The sequence below is a fragment of the Zea mays genome, chromosome 6, assembly GCF_902167145.1.
Source record: "Zea mays cultivar B73 chromosome 6, Zm-B73-REFERENCE-NAM-5.0, whole genome shotgun sequence".
Taxonomy (NCBI): Eukaryota; Viridiplantae; Streptophyta; class Magnoliopsida; order Poales; family Poaceae; genus Zea; species Zea mays.
The window spans coordinates 14,803,697-14,824,628 of NC_050101.1; the positions used below are offsets into that span (position 1 = coordinate 14,803,697).

General features: G+C 44.3%; 1 protein-coding gene across 1 annotated transcript; it reads right to left on the bottom strand.

Moving 5' to 3' along the window:
• Positions 1-296: 296 nt before the first annotated feature.
• Positions 297-2,711, bottom strand: LOC542454 (60S acidic ribosomal protein P0). Its single transcript, NM_001371630.1, has 4 exons — positions 2,269-2,711; positions 1,300-1,398; positions 825-1,217; positions 297-583 (listed from the first exon to the last, which is right to left on the bottom strand). Exons 1-4 carry the CDS (start codon positions 2,593-2,595, stop codon positions 443-445), a joined length of 960 nt encoding a protein of 319 aa, NP_001358559.1. The 5' UTR covers positions 2,596-2,711; the 3' UTR covers positions 297-442.
• Between the last annotated feature and the right edge of the window lie 18,221 nt (positions 2,712-20,932).

Here is a 20,932-nt window from a genome sequence, read left to right on the forward strand (position 1 = left end):
GAGACGATGCTATTTATATTTGATTAAGCAGGTGCTGACTGTTGGCGGTTCTGCCTACAGACCCGACTTGCTGTGTGTGCAGCATATTTCTTCGAATTTCAAGTGCATCAATCATTTAGAATTTCGGACAATGTGATTTTAACTTGGGCCAAGCTTCTGGGCAACGTTAAGTTTCATGACACTTTCATCTTTCGCCGAAAGATGAAAGATGTGCTGAACTCTAGTTCGGAGACTAACCAATCTTTTACGCAAAAAAAATCCAAACGGATTTGTTAGGTAAACAGCATCAACCCGAGTGACACAACACAGGTACTTAAAATTTAAGGAGATATCATTGTCGATTACACACGATAATTTGTCTGCTAAAAAATATAGGAAACAGTACTTGTAGATGATAAAAAAAAAAGCCAAAACTTGCAGCAGTTTGACGAAAACAGCAGCTCTAGTCGTCGAAGAGGCTGAAGCCCATTTCCTCGTCCGACTCCTCTTCAGGCTCCGCAGCCTTCTCTTCTTCCTTGGGAGCAGCTGCAGCGCCAGAGTCCCCAGCAGCAACCGGGGCGGCAACAGCAAACTTGCTTGGGTCCTGCAAAACCAAACACAGAAATTAGAATACCTCAAAACACATGGTTCCAAGACATAAACTAGCTACATCGTGATCTGATGATACAGTACATATGATATGGACAAAGAAGCATAGGTATGCATGGTAGTTTAAATGCCAACAAGACACGTTCATAGATATGGACTGTAATCAAATTAAACCAGAATTATACAAGGCCTTGAGTTGCTTAACAACTACCATAGCCCGAGAAAACAAGTTTTACCTTGAGGTACTCCTTGATCTTGTCAGCATGTGGGTACGAGTAGTCTGTCTCGACAGCAACAGCAAGCACATTCTTGTACCCATTGATGAACATGTGGGGCACAGCAGCAAGGGTCGGGTACGAGATCGCCAGTGACAGGGAGGCAACCATGGAGACACCAGTGGCAAACTTCTCAATCAGGTCCTCCTCGGAAAGGTCAAGCACCTCAGGGCTGAACACGGACCCATCCTCGTAGACACTGGTGACCTGGAGGCCGTACGAGAAGGGGCGGATACCCAGCTTGGCGAGCAGGGCAGACTCGGACGAGCCCACCTTTTCACCCTTCTTGATCAGCTCCACAGGGGTGATAATTTCCACGGTACCCTTGTTAATCTTGGTGGGGATGTTAAGCACCTGGAACAAATGACAAATGAGAAAAGCGCCTTTGTGTGCTTGCATTTTAGCTGTATCACAGAGGTGTTGCTTCCAAGGTCACCTGGAAGAAAGAGGTCTGGGACGGATCCAGCCCAGTGTTGCCAGGGGGCACAACAACATCAACTGGAGCAACCAGACCAACACGAGCAGGAGCCCCCACCTGTAGCAAAAACACATCAAATTGTCATTATTATTAATAATGAATAATAGCTTGACATTGGTAGTGTATGTGTAACAGAAACAACAATGATAAACAACATCAAAAAGTGTTACAACACATATGCTTCCACATTATGGCTATCAACATAGGACAGATATGGTGCATGAAAAACTGACTTGTTATGCTATTATCAGAGATGTTTAATCATGAAACTAAGCCCAGACATTCTTAAAGCGATATATACATAGACGTGAATTTAAATTTAGTCTCACAAGTGCAATAAGCGATATCACAATACAGTAACAAACTTTTACAGCTAAGCTACCAACTGAATGTGAAACAATGCTATGAATATAGAATCCTCAATACATACAAAGAGCATGTTTGGGTGCATGAACTAATTGCTACCTATCTAAAAATAGACAAATTTAGCTCTGGTGCATCCAAACAGGGGAGCTAATTGGTAGGCTATTTCTTTTGCGAAGTCTTCAACTAGTTGCTAGAGTACTAGCTAGCTAACTATAGCTAAGTTTGGCTAATTTTTAGCACTAACTAGTAATTAGACATGTGTATACAAACATGGCCCTAACAAAACAATCTGCAAGTATTTAGTGCAGGACAATAGCATAACAGAACGACTATATCCAGGTCACGGACCCGAGTTGCACAGAGCTATATCCAGGCAACTCGATGTGAATTTAAATCTACTATACGTGACATCTCTCCAAGAGTACGGGACACGTACGACACAATTTGCATAAAAAATAAATTTTGTGCCGTGAGCCATCGAATTGCTACTCCGAGCAAGTGATGTTCGCATTAACAGGTAACAGCAAACAACAGGTGCCGGAAAAAACTACAGTTATTCACCTTGTACTTGGCGACCTCCTCGCGCACCTCCTTGAGGTCTCCCTTGGTGAAGATGAGGCCTACGTTGCCGACCAGGAGGTCCATGAGCGGGTCAAAGGTGTGGTTACCGGTCTTCTCGGCGTACACCTTGATGCAACGCCTGATGAGCGTGTTCTTCCCCATGAGCACCACCGAGTCGCCCCTGAGGCCCCGGCGGATGTCCTGGAGCTGCTTGGAACCGACGTTGTCGGCCAGGGCGATGAGCACCTTGGTGTACTCATCGAGCAGGCTGCACAGCTTCTTGTCGTACGCGATCTTCTTCTCCGCCTTAGTCCGCTTGATCGCCATCGCTGCAGAGGAACGCTAACCCTAGCTGGAGGAACGGATCTGTGAAGGGGGGAGTGGAGATACAAGGAGGAGGACCAAGCCTTCGTGAAGGGCAAGGCGGACGGCTTGCGGCGGCGGCGTCGCTTTAACCTAGCTGATAAACGGCTGCGGCCGTGGTTTTTATAGTGTTGGAGGGAGCAGGAGCGCTAGGGTTTCCTCCTTCCATGCCGGCCAAGATGGGCCTGCCTGTTTGTTGGGCTCCTGTAGTCGTAAACCGGGGCAGCATCTTTTGCATAGAAGCCCAAGCATGAGTCCACTACATCTCTACTCTCTACTTTTTTATTTTTTTTTATACTTAAAGCACCAGTTTCAACAATCATCCGCGTAAAATGTTAAAAAACGGTGCAGGTGGTAGGGTGAAAGGGAAATAGGCTTACACCTTTTCCTAGATTGATTTTGGTGGTTAAATTGTCCAACACAAATAATTGGACTAACTAGTTTGCTCTAGTCTATAAGTTTTACAGGTGCCAAAGGTTCACAACAAGCCAATAAAAAGACCAAAGATGAGTTCAAATAAAGAGAGCTAAAGACATCCCAAAGGCACCCTGGTCTGGCGCACCGGACTGTCCGGTGCACCACCGGACTGTCCGGTGCACCACCGGACTGTCCGGTGCACCACCGGACTGTCCGGTGCACCACCGGACTGTGTTCGGTGCACCAGGGAACTCGAAGCTGAACTTGCCACCTTCGGGAAAATGGGAGGCCGCTCCGCTATAATTCACCGGACTGTCCGGTGTGCCAGCGGAGCAATGGCTACTTCGCGCCAACGGTCGACTGCAACCGCATTCAATGCGCTACAGTGCGCGCCAGAGTCAGAGCACGCGCAGTTGGCGCACCGGACAGTCCACAGGACCTGTCCGGTGCACCACCGGACAGCCCAGAGGCCCCACCAGTCAGAGCTCCAACGGTCGAACCCTAACGGCCTGCTGACGTGGCTGGCGCACTGGACTGTCCGGTGCGCCATGCGACAGACAATCTTCCAACGACCACTTTTGGTGGTTGGAGCTATAAATACCCCAACCACCCCACCATTCATTGCATCCAAGTTTTCCACCTTCCAACACATTACAAGAGCTATAGCATTCAATTCTAGACACAACCAAAGAGATCAAATCCTCTCCCAAGTCCGGAATCACTCCAAATCAAATAGTGACTAGATAGAGCGACATTTGTGTTCATTTGAGCTCTTGCGCTTGGATTGCTTCTTTTCTTTCTCATTCTTTCGTGTGATCAACTCAATTGTAACCGAGGCAAGAGACACCAATTATGTGGTGGTCCTTGCGGGAACTTTGTGTTCCATTTGATTGAGAAGAGAAGCTCACTTGGTCTAAGTGACTGTTTGAGAGAGGGAAAGGGTTGAAAGAGACCCGGTCTTTGTGACCACCTCAACGGGGAGTAGGTTTGCAAGAACCGAACCTCGGTAAAACAAATCCTTGTGTCATACTCTTTATTTGCTTGGGATTTGTTTTTCGCCCCCTCTCTCGGACTCGTTTATATTTCTAACGCTAACCTGGCTTGTAGTTGTGCTTAAGTTTATAAATTTCAGATTCGCCCTATTCACCTCCCCTCTAGGCGACTTTCAATTGGTATCAGAGCCCGGTGCTTCATTAGAGCCTAACCGCTCAAAGTGATGTCGGGAGCATCCGCCAAGAGGGAGATCGGGACCGGCGAGAAGTCCGCCACAAGCCATGGGAAGGCTCCATCCGGGGAGTCCGCCAACAAAGTGAAGGGATCCCCTTCACACAACAAGTCGCATCGGAGCGGTGACAAGAAAAAGAAGATAAGGAAGGTGGTCTACTACGAGTCTGACTCTTCGTCGCCATCCACCTCCGGCTCCGACACGCCATCCGTAACTTCTAAGCGCCGTGAGCGCAAGAAGTTTAGTAAGATCCCCTTATGCTACCCTCGCATTTCCAAACGTACTCCATTACTTTCCGTCCCATTAGGCAAACCACCTATGTTTGATGGTGAAGATTATAATATGTGGAGTGATAAAATGAGACATCATCTAACCTCACTCCACACAAGCATTTGGGATGTTGTTGAGATTGGAGTACAGGTACCATCACCGGGGGATGAAGACTATGATTCGGACGAGGTCGCCCAAATCTGACACTTCAACTCTCAAGCCACCACTATACTCCTCGCCTCTCTAAGTCGAGAGGAGTATAACAAGGTGCAAGGGTTAAAGAGCGCCAAGGAGATTTGGGACGTGCTCAAGACCGCGCACGAAGGAGACGAGGTGACCAAGATCACCAAGCGGGAGACGATCGAGGGGGAGCTCGGTCGCTTCCGGCTTTGCCAAGGGGAGGAGCCACAAGAAATGTACAACCGGCTCAAGACCTTGGTGAACCAAGTGTGCAACCTCGGGAGTAAGAAATGGGATGACCATGTAATGGTCAAGGTTATTCTTAGATCACTCGTTTTTCTTAACCCTACGCAAGTTCAATTAATATGTGGTGATCCTAGATATACACTAATGTCTCCCGAGGAAGTAATAGGCAAATTTGTGAGCTTTGAGTTGATGATCAAAGGCTCAAAGAAAATCATCGAGCAAGATGGCCCCTCCACGCTCGAAGCACAACCGGTCGCATTCAAGGCAACGAAGGAGAAGGAGGAGTCTACATCAAGTAGACAACCCATCGACGCCTCTAAGCTCGACAATGAGGAGATGGCGCTTATCATCAAGAGCTTCCGCCAAATCCTCAAGCAAAGGAGGGGGAAGGATTACAAGCCCCGCTTCAAGAAAGTTTGCTACAAGTGTGGTAAGCCCGATCACTTCATTGCAAAATGTCCACTATCTAGTGACAGTGACAGGGATAACGACAAGAAGGGCAAGAGGAGAGAAAAGAAGAGGTACCACAAGAAGAGGGGTGGCGATGCCCATGTATGCCATGAATGGGACTCCGACGAGAGCTCCACTGACTCCTCCTCCGACGAGGACGCCCCCAACATCGCCGTCACCAAGGGCCTCCTCTTCCCAAACGTCAGCCACAAGTGCCTCATGGCAAAGGACGGCAAAATGAAGAAGGTAAAATCAAAATCCTCCACTAAATATGAAACCTCTAGTGATGAGGATAACTCTTGTGATGAGGAGGATAATTTGTGTACCCTTTTTGCCAACCTAAACATGCAACAAAAAGAAAAATTAAATGAATTAATTAGTGCTATTCATAAGAAGGATGAACTCTTGGACTCCCAAGAGGACTTCCTAATTAAGGAAAATAAGAAGCATGTTAAGGTTAAGAATGCTTATGCTCTAGAAGTAGAAAAATGTGAAAAACTATCTAGTGAGCTAAGCACTTGCCATAATGTTATTACCAACCTTAGAAATGAGAATGCTAGTTTAATTGCTAAGGTTGATTCAAATGTTTGTGATATTTCAATTCCCAGTCTTAGAGATGATAATGTTAATTTACTTGCTAAGGTTGAAGAATTGAATGTCTCTCTTGCTAGCCTTAGAAATGATAATGAAAAATTAATTGCTAAGGCTAAAGACTTAGATGTTTGCAATGTTACAATTTCCAATCTTAGAAGTGAAAATGACATTTTACATGCTAAGATTGTTGAACTAAAATCTTGCAAACCCTCTACATCTACCATTGAGCATGTTTCCATTTGCACTAGATGTAGAGACATTAATGTTGATGCTATTCATGATCACCTAGCTTTAATTAAGAAACAAAATGATCACATATCTCAACTTAATGCCAAAATTAATGAGCATGACTTGGAAAATGGAAAATTTAAATTTGCTAGAAGCATGCTCTATAATGGGAGGCGTCCTAGCATCAAGGATGGCATTGGCTTCCAAAAGGAGACAATGTCAAACTTAATGCTCCTCCTAAAAGATTGTCTAACTTTGTTAAGGGCAAGACTCCCATGCCTCAGGATAACGAGGGTTACATTTTGTACCCTGTCGGTTATCCTGAGCACAAGATTAGGAGAATTCACTCTAGGAAGTCTCACTCTGGCCCTAATCATGCTTTTATGTATAAGGGTGAGACATCTAGCTCTAGGCAATCAACCCGTGCTAAATTGTCTAGAAAGAAAACTCCTATTGCATCAAATGATTCTAACATTTCATTTAAAACTTTTGATGCATCTTATGTCTTGACTAACAAATCCGGCTAAGTAGTTGCCAAGTATGTCGGGGACAAACACAAGGGATCAAAGACTTGTGTTTGGGTACCCAAAGTTCTTGTATCTAATGTCAAAGGACCCAAAACCATTTGGGTGCCTAAAATTAAGAACTAAATTTGTTTTGTAGGTTTATGCATCCGGAGGCTCAAGTTGGATCATCGACAGCGGGTGCACAAACCATATGACAGGGGAGAAGAAGATGTTCTCCTCCTACGAGAAAAACCAAGATCCCCAACGAGCTATCACATTCGGGGATGGAAATCAAGGTTTGGTCAAAGGATTAGGTAAAATTGCTATATCACCTGACCATTCCATTTCCAATGTTTTTCTTGTAGATTCTTTAGATTATAACTTGCTTTCAGTTTCACAATTATGTAAAATGGGCTACAACTGTCTTTTTACGGATGTAGGTGTTACTGTCTTTAGAAGAAGTGACGATTCAATAGCTTTTAATGGAGTGTTAGAGGGTCAGCTATACTTAGTAGATTTTGATAGAGCTGAACTCGACACTTGCTTAATTGCTAAGACTAACATGGGTTGGCTCTGGCATCACCGACTAGCACATGTTGGAATGAAGAATCTTCACAAGCTTCTAAAGGGAGAACACATTTTGGGACTAACAAATGTTCATTTTGAGAAAGACAGGATCTGTAGCGCATGTCAGGTAGGGAAGCAAGTTGGTGTTCATCATCCACACAAGAACATCATGACGACTGACAGACCACTCGAGCTCCTACACATGGATCTATTTGGCCCGATTGCTTACATAAGCATCGGCGGGAGTAAGTATTGTCTAGTTATTGTGGATGACTATTCTCGCTTCACTTGGGTGTTCTTTTTGCAGGAAAAATCTCATACCCAAGAGACCTTAAAGGGATTCTTGAGACAGGCTCAAAACGAGTTCGGCTTAAGGATCAAGAAAATAAGAAGCGACAACGGGACGGAGTTCAAGAACTCTCAAATTGAAAGCTTCCTTGAGGAGGAGGGAATCAAGCATGAGTTCTCTTCTCTCTACACGCCTCAACAAAATGGTATAGTGGAGAGGAAGAATAGAACTCTATTGGACATGGCAAGAACCATGCTTGATGAGTACAAGACTTCGGATCGGTTTTGGGCCGAGGCGGTCAACACCGCTTGCTACGCCATCAACCGGTTGTATCGACACTGAATCCTCAAGAAGACATCATATGAACTCCTAACCGGTAAAAAACCCAATGTTTCATATTTTAGAGTCTTTGGTAGCAAATGTTTTATTCTTGTTAAGAGAGGTAGAAAATCTAAATTTGCACCTAAGGCTGTAGAAGGCTTTTTACTATGATATGATTCAAACACAAGGGCATATAGAGTCTTTAACAAGTCCTCTGGACTAGTTGAAGTTTCTTGTGACATTGTGTTTGATGAGACTAACGACTCTCAAGTAGAGCAAGTTGATCTTGATGAGCTAGATGATGAAGAGGCTCCGTGCGTCGCGCTAAGGAACATGTCCATTGGGGATGTGTGTCCTAAGGAATCCGAAGAGCCACCACAAGCACAAGATCAACCATCTTCCTCCATACAAGCATCCCCACCGACCTAAGATGAGGATGAGGCTCAAAATGTTGAAGGAGAAGATCAAGAAGATGAGCCACCTCAAGAGGAGAGCAATGATCAAGGGGGAGATGCCCATGATCAAGATGAGGAAGATGAACAAGTTTCAAGACCGCCACACCCAAGAGTCCACCAAGCAATCCAACGAGATCACCCCGTGAACACCATCCTCGACGATATTCAAAAGGGGGTAACTACTCGATCTCGTGTTGCTCATTTTGTGAACATTACTCTTTTGTTTCCTCTATTGAGCCACACAGGGTAGAGGAAGCACTTCAAGATTCGTATTGGGTAATGGTGATGCAAGAGGAGTTCAACAATTTCACAAGGAATGAGGTATGGCATTTAGTTCCACGTCCTAACCAAAATTTTGTAGGAACCAAGTGGGTTTTCTGCAACAAGCAAGATGAGCATGGTGTGGTGACAAGGAACAAAGCCTGACTTGTGGCCAAGGGATATTCACAAGTTGAAGGTTTGGATTTCGGTGAAACCTATGCACCCGTAGCTAGGCTAGAATCAATTCACATTTTACTTGCCTATGCTACTTACCATGGCTTTAAGCTTTACCAAATGGACGTGAAAAGTGCCTTCCTCAATGGACCAATCAAGGAAGAGGTCTATGTTGAGCAACCTCCTGGCTTTGAAGATAGTGAGTATCCTAATCACGTATATAAACTCCTGGCTCAAGCAAGCTCCAAGAGCATGGTATGAATGCCTAAGAGATTTTCTTATCACTAATGGCTTCAAAGTCGGAAAGGCCGATCCTACTTTATTTACTAAAACTCTTGACAATGATTTGTTTGTATGCCAAATTTATGTTGATGATATTATATTTGGATCTACTAACGAATCTACATGTGAGGAATTTTTAGTAGGATCATGACAAAGAAATTCGAGATGTCTATGATGGGGGAGTTGAAGTACTTCTTAGGATTTCAAGTGAAGCAACTCCAAGAGGGCACCTTCATTAGCCAAACGAAGTATATTCAAGACATTCTAAACAAGTTTGGGATGAAGGATGCCAAGCCCATCAAGACACCCATGAGAACCAATGGGCATCTCGACCTCGACACGGGAGGTAAATCCGTCGATCAAAAGGTATACCGGTCGATGATAGGTTCTTTACTCTATTTATGTGCTTCACGACCGGACATTATGCTTTCCGTATGCATGTGTGCAAGATTCCAAGCCGACCCTAAGGAAGCTCACCTTACGGCCGTAAAACGAATCTTGAGATATTTAGTTTATACTCCTAAGTTTAGGCTTTGGTACCCTCGGGGATCCACATTCGATTTAATTGGTTATTCGGATGCCGATTGGGCGAGGTGTAAAATTAATAGAAAGAGCACATCGGGGACTTGCCAGTTCTTGGGAAGGTCTCTGGTGTCTTGGGCTTCAAAGAAGCAAAATTCCGTAGCTCTTTCTACCGCCGAAGCCGAGTATATTGCCGCAGGCCATTGTTGCACACAATTGCTTTGGATGAGGCAAACCCTTAGGGACTATGGTTACAAATTAACCAAAGTTCCTCTTCTATGTGATAATGAGAGTGCAATCCGCATGGCGGATAATCCCGTTGAACATAGCCGCACTAAACACATATCCATTCGGTATCATTTTCTAAGGGATCACCAACAAAAGGGGGATATCGAGATTGCATATATTAACACCAAGGAACAATTAGCCGATATCTTTACCAAGCCACTTGATGAACAAACATTTAACAAACTTAAGCATGAGCTAAATATTCTTGATTCTCGGAATTTCTTTTGATGTTTTGCACACATAGCTCATAAATATATCTTTGATCATGTCTCTTTTATATGCTATGACTAATGTGTTTTCAAGTATATTTCAAACCAAGTCATAGATTGAAAGGGAAACGGAGTCTTCGGCGAAGACAAAGGCTTCCACTCCACTCCATTGACTCACTCATCCTTCACCGTCGCTCCGCACCACTCTCCAACTTTGGTATAATCTTCACCCATATTTTTGTTTGCCAAAGGGGGAGAAAGTAGTTATAAAAGGGGCTTATATTTCACTCAAGTATCCATTTTTGGCGATTCATGCCAAAGGGGGAGAAAGTATGCCCAAAGCAAAAGGACCGCACCACCACCTAATTTTAAAATAAAGATTTTCAAATTGATATCTTATTGTGTTCAAAAGGGGGAGAAAATAGTATCTTCGAAAAATTGCAAAACCCTCTTGAACACTAAGAGGAGGATTTCACTAAGGGGAGTTTTGTTTTAGTCAAAGGAAAAGCATTTGAAACAGGGGGAGAAAATTTCAAATCTTGAAAATGCTTCTTAAAATCTTATTCATGTATCCTTTGACCAGTTGCAAAAGGACTTTGGAAAGAATTTACAAAAGAATTTGCAAAAACAAAACATGTGGTGCAAGCGTGGTCCAAAATGTTGAAAATGAAAAAGAAACAATCCATGCATATCTCATGAGAATTTATTGGCTCAATTCTTAGTAACCTTTGCACTTACATTTTGCCAACTAGTTCAATTATGCACTTCTATATTTGCTTTGGTTTGTGTTGGCATCAATCACCAAAAAGGGGGAGATTGAAAGGGAAATAGGCTTACACCTTTTCCTAGATTGATTTTGGTGGTTGAATTGCCCAACACAAATAATTGGACTAACTAGTTTGCTCTAGTCTATAAGTTTTACAGGTGCCAAAGGTTCACAACAAGCCAATAAAAAGACCAAAGATGGGTTCAAATAAAGAGAGTTAAAGACATTCCAAAGGCACCCTGGTCTGGCGCACCGGACAGTGTCTAGAGCACCAATGGACAGTGTCCGGTGCACTAGGGAACTCGAAGCTGAACTTGCCACCTTCGGGAAAACGGGAGGCCGCTCCGCTATAATTCACCGGACAGTGTCCGGTGTCACACCGGACTGTCCGGTGTGCCAGCGGAGCAACGACTACTTCGCGCCAACGGTCGACTGCAACCGCATTCAATGCGCTACAGTGCGCGCCAGAGTCAGAGCACACACAGTTGGCGCACCGGACAGTCTACAAGACCTGTCCGGTGCACCACCGGACAGCCCAGAGGCCCCACCAGTCAGAGCTCCAACGGTCGAACCCTAACGGCCTGCTGACGTGGCTGGCGCACCGGACAGTGTCCGGTGGCGCACCGGACTGTCCGGTGCGCCATGCGACAGACAGCCTTCCAACGGCCACTTTTGGTGGTTGGGGCTATAAATACCCCAACCACCCCACCATTCATTGCATCCAAGTTTTCCACCTTCCAACACATTACAAGAGCTATAACATTCAATTATAGACACAACCAAAGAGATCAAATCCTCTCCCAAGTCTGGAATCACTCCAAATCAAATAGTGACTAGAGAGAGCGACATTTGTGTTCATTTGAGCTCTTGCGCTTGGATTGTTTCTTTTCTTTCTCATTCTTTCTTGTGATCAACTCAATTGTAACTGAGGCAAGAGACACCAATTGTGTGGTGGTCCTTGCGGGAACTTTGTGTTCCATTTGATTGAGAAGAGAAGCTCACTCGATCTAAGTGACCATTTGAGAGAGGGAAAGAGTTGAAAGAGACCCGGTCTTTGTGACCACCTCAACGGGGAGTAGGTTTGCAAGAACCGAACCTCAGTAAAACAAATCCTTGTGTCATACTCTTTATTTGCTTGGGATTTGTTTTTCGCCCCCTCTCTCGGACTCGTTTATATTTCTAACGCTAACCCGGCTTGTAGTTGTGCTTAAGTTTATAAATTTCAGATTCGCCCTATCCACCCCCCTCTAGGCGACTTTCATAGGGTAAGATAAAAAACAGTGCAGGAGGTGAGGTTTCAACCCACACCCTGATAGAAGAAGGGTAGAGACATTGGGTGAAGTTGTCTAACCAGTAGAACATCATGCTCAGCAGGTGGGGTATGTTAAAAAGCGGTGCAAGAGGTGCGTTTGAACCCACACCCTGATGAAAGAAGGGTGAAAGACATTAGATGAAGCTGTCTAACCAGTAGAACATCATGCTTAGGTGTTTATAATATTGAATATAAATTGTACATATGTATATATGATTTGTTTGTAAAATAAAAAAATTGTGCCGGACTGGGCCAACAGTACGGGCCGAGGCTACGGCCCAAGCACCGCACGACGCTCGTGTCGGGTTGCCTAGGCACTATTAAATGAGTTGTGCCTCGGGCCGGCTCGCCAAACACGACTCATTTGGCCATCTATACCTCCACACGATAATGATGGTCCTCACCTCAGTTGCCACCATCTCGTTCGCCATTCTACTTCTTTTCTCTCTCCCCTCATGCCTCCACCTCCACGCCACCCCATTCTCGGTAGAGGGCGTAGGAGCATGCGCCTCCTCTCGTATTCGTCCGACACCAGCCCCGACATCGACTCGTGTAGTGGCTATTGCACGTCCACGAGGACATTTCACATCATGCATGCACCATCGTTTTCGCCGTCATCGGACGTCACGTTCGTCTTCCTGGCCTTCGCCCTGTTCTTCCTCCCCAACCTGCTGCCCCAGCCCACAGTCGCAGCCACGAGCCAACTGATGCTCGTCGACATGGGTACGAGGCGAGTCGGTCATGCTCCTGGCCTTTCATCGTGCGTGTCGTTGAGGAGGATATGGTGGCGCATGCCACACTTAGGTTATCTTAGCGATGAGGAGTCTAGGTCTGAGATATTGGACAACTAAGGCCCGTAGCGTGGTAGCAGTCAGCATATGCTACGAAGTTGGTGGTGGTGGTGTGTCGCTTCGGCGGGTCTAGGGCTGGGAAGACATTCGCATTCTCTCGCCCTTCTTGGACTGACGCCTGCTACGGGTGCCTCTCAGTTTGGAGCTGCTTCGGCTGGAATTCTTTCTCCGCTTGTGTGCTCTCTATATATATCTAGCGGTATACTATCTATGTCGCCTCTAGATGTCGAGGTCTTTGTCGTGTCCTAACAAAACCAAATTAAAGAACCAAATTTTAGTAATAAACCCAGATATTACCCAAATGTACTCCCTCCAAGAGTAAATACCAGAGATCATAATTATAACCATCATCATTAATCATCATCATAAAAGTATACAAAGTTCTTCTAATCAAAGAGGATCCCAAGGTCGCTCTTAACCGTGAGCACGACTGATATACCAGTTTCTAACACTCTATAGAGGTCGCACACTTTACCCACAAGTCATGATTCCTATTCTTCTCGGAGCTCATGACTCTCCATTGATCACTGCCAAGGTGACCTAGCAGGGCCTCACTACGTAGCCTTTACAAAGATTTCCCAGAGATCATAGCTGCCTGTGAGTGTTGGGCCTGTGCTTCGTCGCCGAAGGTCTTCTAGGAAGAAGCGGCCTTCGGCTGAAGCTGTTTGTATAAGATGGCCGAAGGTCCCTCTTCATGAAGCTCCGATATTACAAACCGACTTAAAGATAGAATGACCTTTTAGTCCATAAAGGTCTGAGTCAATGTTGTAAACTTTTATAAGGGGCATACTTGTAATCCCTCACAGGCTGCGCCCTGTGCCTATAAATAGTGAACAGTATTCCTTTACTGTTCACGGATTCTAGTAATTGCAATCGCATATTCTGGAATTCAACCTTTTGTCAAGGCAGAGGTATTATTGTATTCAATGATTGGATATATTAAGAAAATATAATATAATTCGTCTATGACTTGTTTACCTCTTTTGTACCTTTTATTTTATGTCATCTTGCAATATCTATTGAAATCTTAATACGAAGAGCTAAGCTTCGTAATTTTACTCTCATCAACCTTCGTCCAAGACCCATTATCCTCAAGGGAATAATGTTTCATGGACGAAGGACGTTGACATTTAACATTTTATGTTGCCTTGTTCTTAATTCATAGCACTTGAGAACGAGTCTCCAACATTGGCGCCCACCTCCGGTGAACTCACTTCCACTTTTCGAGCTGATGGCTTCGTTCAACGATCAAGCTGGAGCTGCTTCGGACCCGAAGCTGGTGCTCCCAATCACAGGTGGTTCGTCCTCAGAGCCAGCTAACAAGAAACAAAAGAAGGAAGCACAGAGAAGGGTACAGCATGTTGGGGTGCAAGGACCCTTCATCAAGTCAAGATGGTCTCATATTCCTATTACCTTCTCCCAAGAGGACCTTCAGCTCAAGGATTACCCACACAACGATGCCATGGTTATCTCTTGTGTTATCAAAGGATTTCTGGTCCACAATGTCTTGGTTGACACAGGCAGTGCAGCTGACATCATATTTGCTAAGGCCTTCAGACAAATGCAAGAGCCAGAAGATAAGATTCATGATGCTACACATCCTCTCTGTGGCTTCAGAGGAAGACAAATTGTAGCACTGGGCAAGATTACCATGTCAGTGACCTTCGGGTTCATCAACAACACTAGAACTGAGCAAGTTGTGTTTGACATTGTTGACATGGAATACCCTTACAATGCAATTATTGGTCGTGGCACCCTCAATGCTTTTGAAGCAATTCTTCACCCTGCCTATCTTTGCATGAAGATACCTTCGGATCAAGGACCCATCGCTATTCATGGAAGCCAGGAAGCTGCCAGAAGGGCCGAAGGAAACTGGACTGATTCAAAAGCAATCCATAACATAGATGGAGCTGAAGCTTGTGAACAATACAAATTCAGAAGGGAGAAAGCAGCTTCAGCAGATCAGCCGAAGCCCATGCTCTTATGTGAGGATATAGCAGAGCAGAAGGTGCTGTTGGGCTCTCAGTTATCCGAAGAACAAGAGAAAACCTTGATAAGGTTTTTGTTCAACAACAAAGATGTTTTTGCATGGTCAGCCAATGATCTCTGCGGAGTTAATAGGGATGTTATTGAGCATTCGCTCAATGTCGATCCATCCTTCAGACCCAGAAAGCAAAGGCTTCGGAAAATGTCAAACGATAAGGCCGAAGGTGCTCGCAACGAAGTCAAAAGACTCCTCAGTGCAGGAGTTATCAGAGAAGTAAAGTACCCAGAATGGCTAGCTAATACTGTCATGGTAAAAAAGGCCAATGGCAAGTGGCGAATGTGTATCGATTTTACAGATCTTAACAAGGCTTGTCCGAAGGATGAATTCCCATTGCCAAGGATAGACTCTTTAGTTGATGCAGCAGCTTCTTCAGAGCTCATGAGTCTGTTAGACTGTTATTCAGGCTATCATCAAATCTGGATGAAGAAGGAAGATGAGCCAAAGACTAGCTTCATAACTCCAAGTGGCACATCTTGTTATCTTCGGATGCCTGAGGGGCTCAAAAACGCTGGAGGAAGTTTCAGCAGAATGACTGCGAAGGTTCTCCAGTCTCAGATAGGCAGAAATGTGCTAACTTATGTTGATGACATCATTGTAAAAAGCACGAAGCAGGAGAATCATATTGCTGACTTGCAGGAGACCTTCGCCAGTTTCAGACAAGCTGGCTTAAAGTTGAATCCAGAAAAATGCGTCTTCGGAGTAAAGAAGGGGAAATTTCTAGGATGCTTGGTTTCAACAAAGGGAATTGAAGCTAATCCAAGTAAGATTGAAGCTATACTTCGGATGGAGCCACCAACTACAAAAAAGGGGGCTCAAAGATTGACAGGAAGGTTGGCATCTCTCAATAGATTCATATCCAGATCAGCAGAGAGAAACTTACCATTCTTCGAAGTGCTGAAGTCAGCCGAAGTCTTTCAATGGGGACCAATCCAGCAGAAGGCCTTCGAAGAGCTGAAGCAGTATTTAATAGATCTAACAGCACTAACTCCACCTATGCCAGGGGCTCCTTTATTATTATATGTGGCAGCTTCGTACTCAGCGGTAAGTGCAGCACTTGTCCAGGAGAAGCTTGATGGCCAAGCCAGGAAACGGGTCCCAGTATATTTTGTATCTGAAGTTCTTAGTATATCAAAGAAAAACTACACAGAATTAGAGAAGGTGTTATATGCTGTTTTGATGGCATCCAGGAAGCTTCGGCACTATTTTCAAGCTTACAACATAATTGTTCCTTCTTCACAACCTCTGAAGGATATTATGAGGAACCGAGAAGCTACTGGAAGGATTGGAAAATGGGCTGCAGAGCTCAATGAATTTTGTATTGAATATGTTCATAGATCTTCGATTCAGTCCCAGGCTTTAGCAGACTTCATTGCTGACTGGACGCCAGGGGCTCAGGAGGAAGAAGCAAATAAAGACACCGAAGCATGGACAGTGTTTTGCGATGGGTCCTGGGGAACCTTCGGAGCGGGAGCGGCTGCTGTGTTGGTTTCACCTTCCAAAGTTAAAACTTGTTATGCGGCAAAGCTTGATTTTAGTTGCACAAACAACATTGCCGAGTACGAAGCCCTGCTTCTGGGTCTTCGGAAGCTAAAAGCAATGGGAATCAGAAGGGCTGTCCTTAAAACTGATTCCCAAGTTGTTTCGGGTCATATCGACAAGAGTTGCAAGGCTAAAGATCCGAAGCTTGAAAAGTATCTGGATATGGTTCGAAGAGTTGAAGCTTCCTTCGAGGGATTTTCTGTCAAAAATATCCCTCGAGGACAAAATGAGCATGCTGATTTGCTAGCTAAGTCATCAGCACAGGGGCTGCCCTTACCTTCGGATGTGTTCTTCGAAACAATAAAAGCACCTTCGGTGGAACTTCTTGAAAGAGCAGTCCTCAATATATCTCCTGTTTATAGCGAAGATTGGAGGACTGAGATCATCTCTTATCTTCAAGGTAAATTCCTTTCAGATGACGAAGCTTATAACAGGAGGATAGAGGCAAGAGCTCGTTCATATGTCATGATAGAAGGAGAGTTGTACAAGCATGGAGTTTGTGCTCCGCTACTCAAGTGTTTATCCAGAACCGAAGGTATAGAGTTGATGAAAGAAATACATGCAGGCCTGTGTGGATCTCACATTGGATCTAGGCCGTTACTTGGAAAAATTTTCCGCCAAGGATTTTATTGGCCGAAGGCAGCTTCGGATGCAGCGGAATTAGTCCAAAAGTGCGAAGGTTGTCAGAAATGTGCACGAGATCAAAAACAACCTTCGTCCTTAACACAGCTCATACAACCTATTTGGCCATTGCAAAGGTGGGGCCTTGACTTGTTAGGTCCGTTACCACCGGCCCAAGGGAACCTAAGATATGTTGTAGTGGCGGTGGAATATTTTTCTAAATGGATTGAGGCAAAGCCTTTAGCTACAATAACTTCGGCCACCGTCCAAAAGTTTTTCTGGCAGAATATTGTTTGTCGTTTCGGGGTACCAAAGGCTATCACTGTGGATAATGGAACACAGTTTGACTCCGAAGCTTTTAGGGATTTCTGTGATCAAATTGGTACGAAGATCCATTTTGCATCAGTCAGACATCCGGAGTCAAATGGACTCGTTGAAAGAGCCAATGGCATTATAATGACAGGAATAATGAAGTCAATCTTCAATCAACCAAGGGGAAAGTGGCCAGATCAGTTAACCAAAGTGGTGTGGAGCCATAATACAACAACATCAAGGTCTACAGGCTTTACCCCATTCAAGTTATTATTTGGTGACGAAGCAATAACTCCAGAAGAAGCTAAAACCGGATCAATAAGGGTAGTAGCTTCGGCAGCATCAGGTTCCGAAGCTGATTATTCTGTGGAAAAAGATGCTTTAGAAGGGATCAGGTTGCAAGCCGTGGAAAACATCAACAAATATCAAGCCGAAACAATTAAATGGCGAGATAGAAAGGTTCGGCTAAAGAATATTGAGCCAGGACACTTGGTGCTTCGGAGAGTGGCCAACCCAGAAACAGTGGGCAAGTTACAGTTGAAATGGGATGGACCTTTCTTAGTAGCATCTTCGTCAAGACCCGGTTCATACAGATTGAAGGATATGGACGGCAACGACATTCCTAGATCTTGGAATGCGGATGAGCTTCGGCGATATTATGTATAATTCGATGTAATTTTTCATATTTTTTATTTTTCTTTCATGGCACCCTTTTCCTTTCCGAAGGGGGAGAAAGGTTTTTAATGGGGCCATCACATGTAATTTCCTTTTTTAGTTCTATAAGAGCAAAACCCCCCAAGGAATGTAAATGTAAAAACTGAGAACGCACCATCGAGTGCCGAAAAGTAAAAACGAAGAAGCTCCAAGTCGTTCCTAAGGGAATGCAGAGCTTACAGCGAAAAGTCAACGCTGATTCCGCCAAAAGTAAAGGCGAAGAAGCTCCAAAGTCGTTCCTAAGGGAATGCAGAGCTTACAGCGAAAAGTCAACGCTGATTCCGCCAAAAGTAAAGGCGAAGAAGCTCCAAAGTCGTTCCTAAGGGAATGCAGAGCTTAGGTGTGATTGTTTTTAAGGAAATAATGGCTATGAGTATGGCTTGAGGTGTGATTGTTTGGCCATTCATTTGCACATCGCATTACATCATAACATTTGCATTCATAAACATTCATCCAGGCATATGTAGGATAATCATCTTCATGGCATAAGCGGTTGCTTCGGCAAATAAAAAAAAGAGAGAAAAAAAGGAGGGGAAGAAAGAGCTTCGTGTATAAAAAGGAGAGCTTCGGAAAGAAGGAAAATGTTGTTTTCTATGCTTCGTTGCGTACGAAAAGAAGGGAAGGTGTTTTTTCGCCTTCGGCTCAATAAAGAAAATTTCGTCCACATCAAAGCATTTCTCATACATCAATGGAAGGATAAGGATATATTACAAGGTATGAATAGAATTCATTAAAGACAAGTTTTAGTTACATTTACAAAAGTTATCTCAAAAGTTTCTCAAGTACTGTCTACAGTCTACTGTTTAATCTCCAAGGAGCTCCAGCTTCGGCGTCATTTTTTAATCATCGGCTTCGGCTTCGTCATCCTACATGAATAAGGTCGTTGTAAGTCAAAATCGAGCTTGCAAGAAAAGGTAAGCACAAGGTATGGTTTCTTACTGGTTCAAGGTGGCTACGAGCTTCGTCTCCAGCCTTTTCTCGTCCACCTTTTGTCCATATCATTTTTACAAATCTATTGGAGATACTTCGGGCGAGATCAGGAATGTCATCCAGGATTGATGGTGATAACGTGAAATTTGGCATATTGACAATTTTTCCATGATCGCAGCCAGCTTTCAGGAAAGCTGCAGCAGTGCCTCGAGAAGCCACCCAGGCACAGAAGTCACCGTGCCCAGCTATGACTTCGTCGAGCTCGTCAATCTCACCCTCAATATGTTCGAAGGTCTTCGGTAAATCTTCAGCTGAGGGGACGAATTTTTCACTGCTGGCTCCAACTGAGTGAAAATTTTTTCTTAATCGATGAATGCATTTGTTGCTAAATTCCAGACATTTTTCTTGAAGGCTTGTCAATAGTTTTCTCAAATCCGAATTTTGTTGAGCTTCGGCTTCAAGTTTTGCATTAAAATCTTGCTTTTCTCGTTCGAACTGTTCAGACTGCGGAGAAGCTTCGTGTTCAGTTCTGTTATTTTTGCTTCAGCTTCCGCCAATGAACCTTCGGTTGCCTGGAGCTCAAAGTTCTTTTTCTCGATAACATCTGATTGCTCCTTTATTCTGCTTTCCAAATTTTCAATTATAACTTCGTGTTTCTTGTCTTCAAAATCTTGCTGCATTTTCAAGGCTTTGCTCAATAGCATACTCTGCACGGAAACAACCTTCGTCAGACATGTTCTCAATATTAGAAACAATAAAAGTTAAGGGAAAAATAGTTCACCTTGAAATTGGAATAAAATAAGCTACCAACGATATGCTGTCGTCGGTAGCGGCTGATGTCTGTTTCTAGCTTCGGAAAACCGATACTCTTTGACAGAGTACCGATAACTTTGGCCCCAGTTTGATCTCGAATACAATCTAATTTTTCGTCATCAATACCTCCGAAGAGGAGTGCTCCAGGTTTGTATCCGCAGGATTTTGCATATTCTCTAAGCTCTTCTCTTTCAGCTTTTGACAGTTTTTCTCCAACTAAATTCTGGAACATGAAGGCTTCGTTCTCTGAAGCTTCATCATCAATTTCTTTCCCTTTCTCCGACGCTGCGGTCGCGGCCTCTTCGGCGGCAATGGTAGCTTCTTCTGCAGCCATGTCTAGCAGTATTTTGTCAATGTGTGCGATTGTGCTCTCCAGGTTCAAATCTTCAGCTGAGGCAGCTTCGGCAGCTGCGACCTCCGAAGGTGCAATTTCAATATCTGTCCCTTCCGCAGCCGCTGGTGTTTTCTGAGCTGAAGCTCTTGGCGGTGTCTTGTCAATTACTTCTGTCACAGTGATAATTATTTGTCTTTTCGCTTTGATTATTTTCTTCGATTTTTCGGGCTCCTTGTCCTTCTGAAAAAACTTTGTCAGTCGGGGCCTCAGTGGACTTAGCTTCGCAGGTAAGGATTCAGTCATTACCTTCAGAATTTCCTCAACGTCAGCAACAGAGGGTGATGCGGGGGTTTCTTCGTCGGATATTTTATGCTTCGGAGAAGATGCTTTCTTCCTCTTCGGAATTTTCTTCTTTAATAGTTCTTTTTCATCTTCATTTAAGGCTTCAGTTGTCCTTTTCCTTTTTTTGGCCTCCGGCACCTTTGTTCAGATTTTCGTAATCAGGGTATTCGAAACCCAGGGCGTCCAGCACTCGGTTTAGTCTTCGCTTCGGACGGGTGCCGAAGGCTGCGGTCATC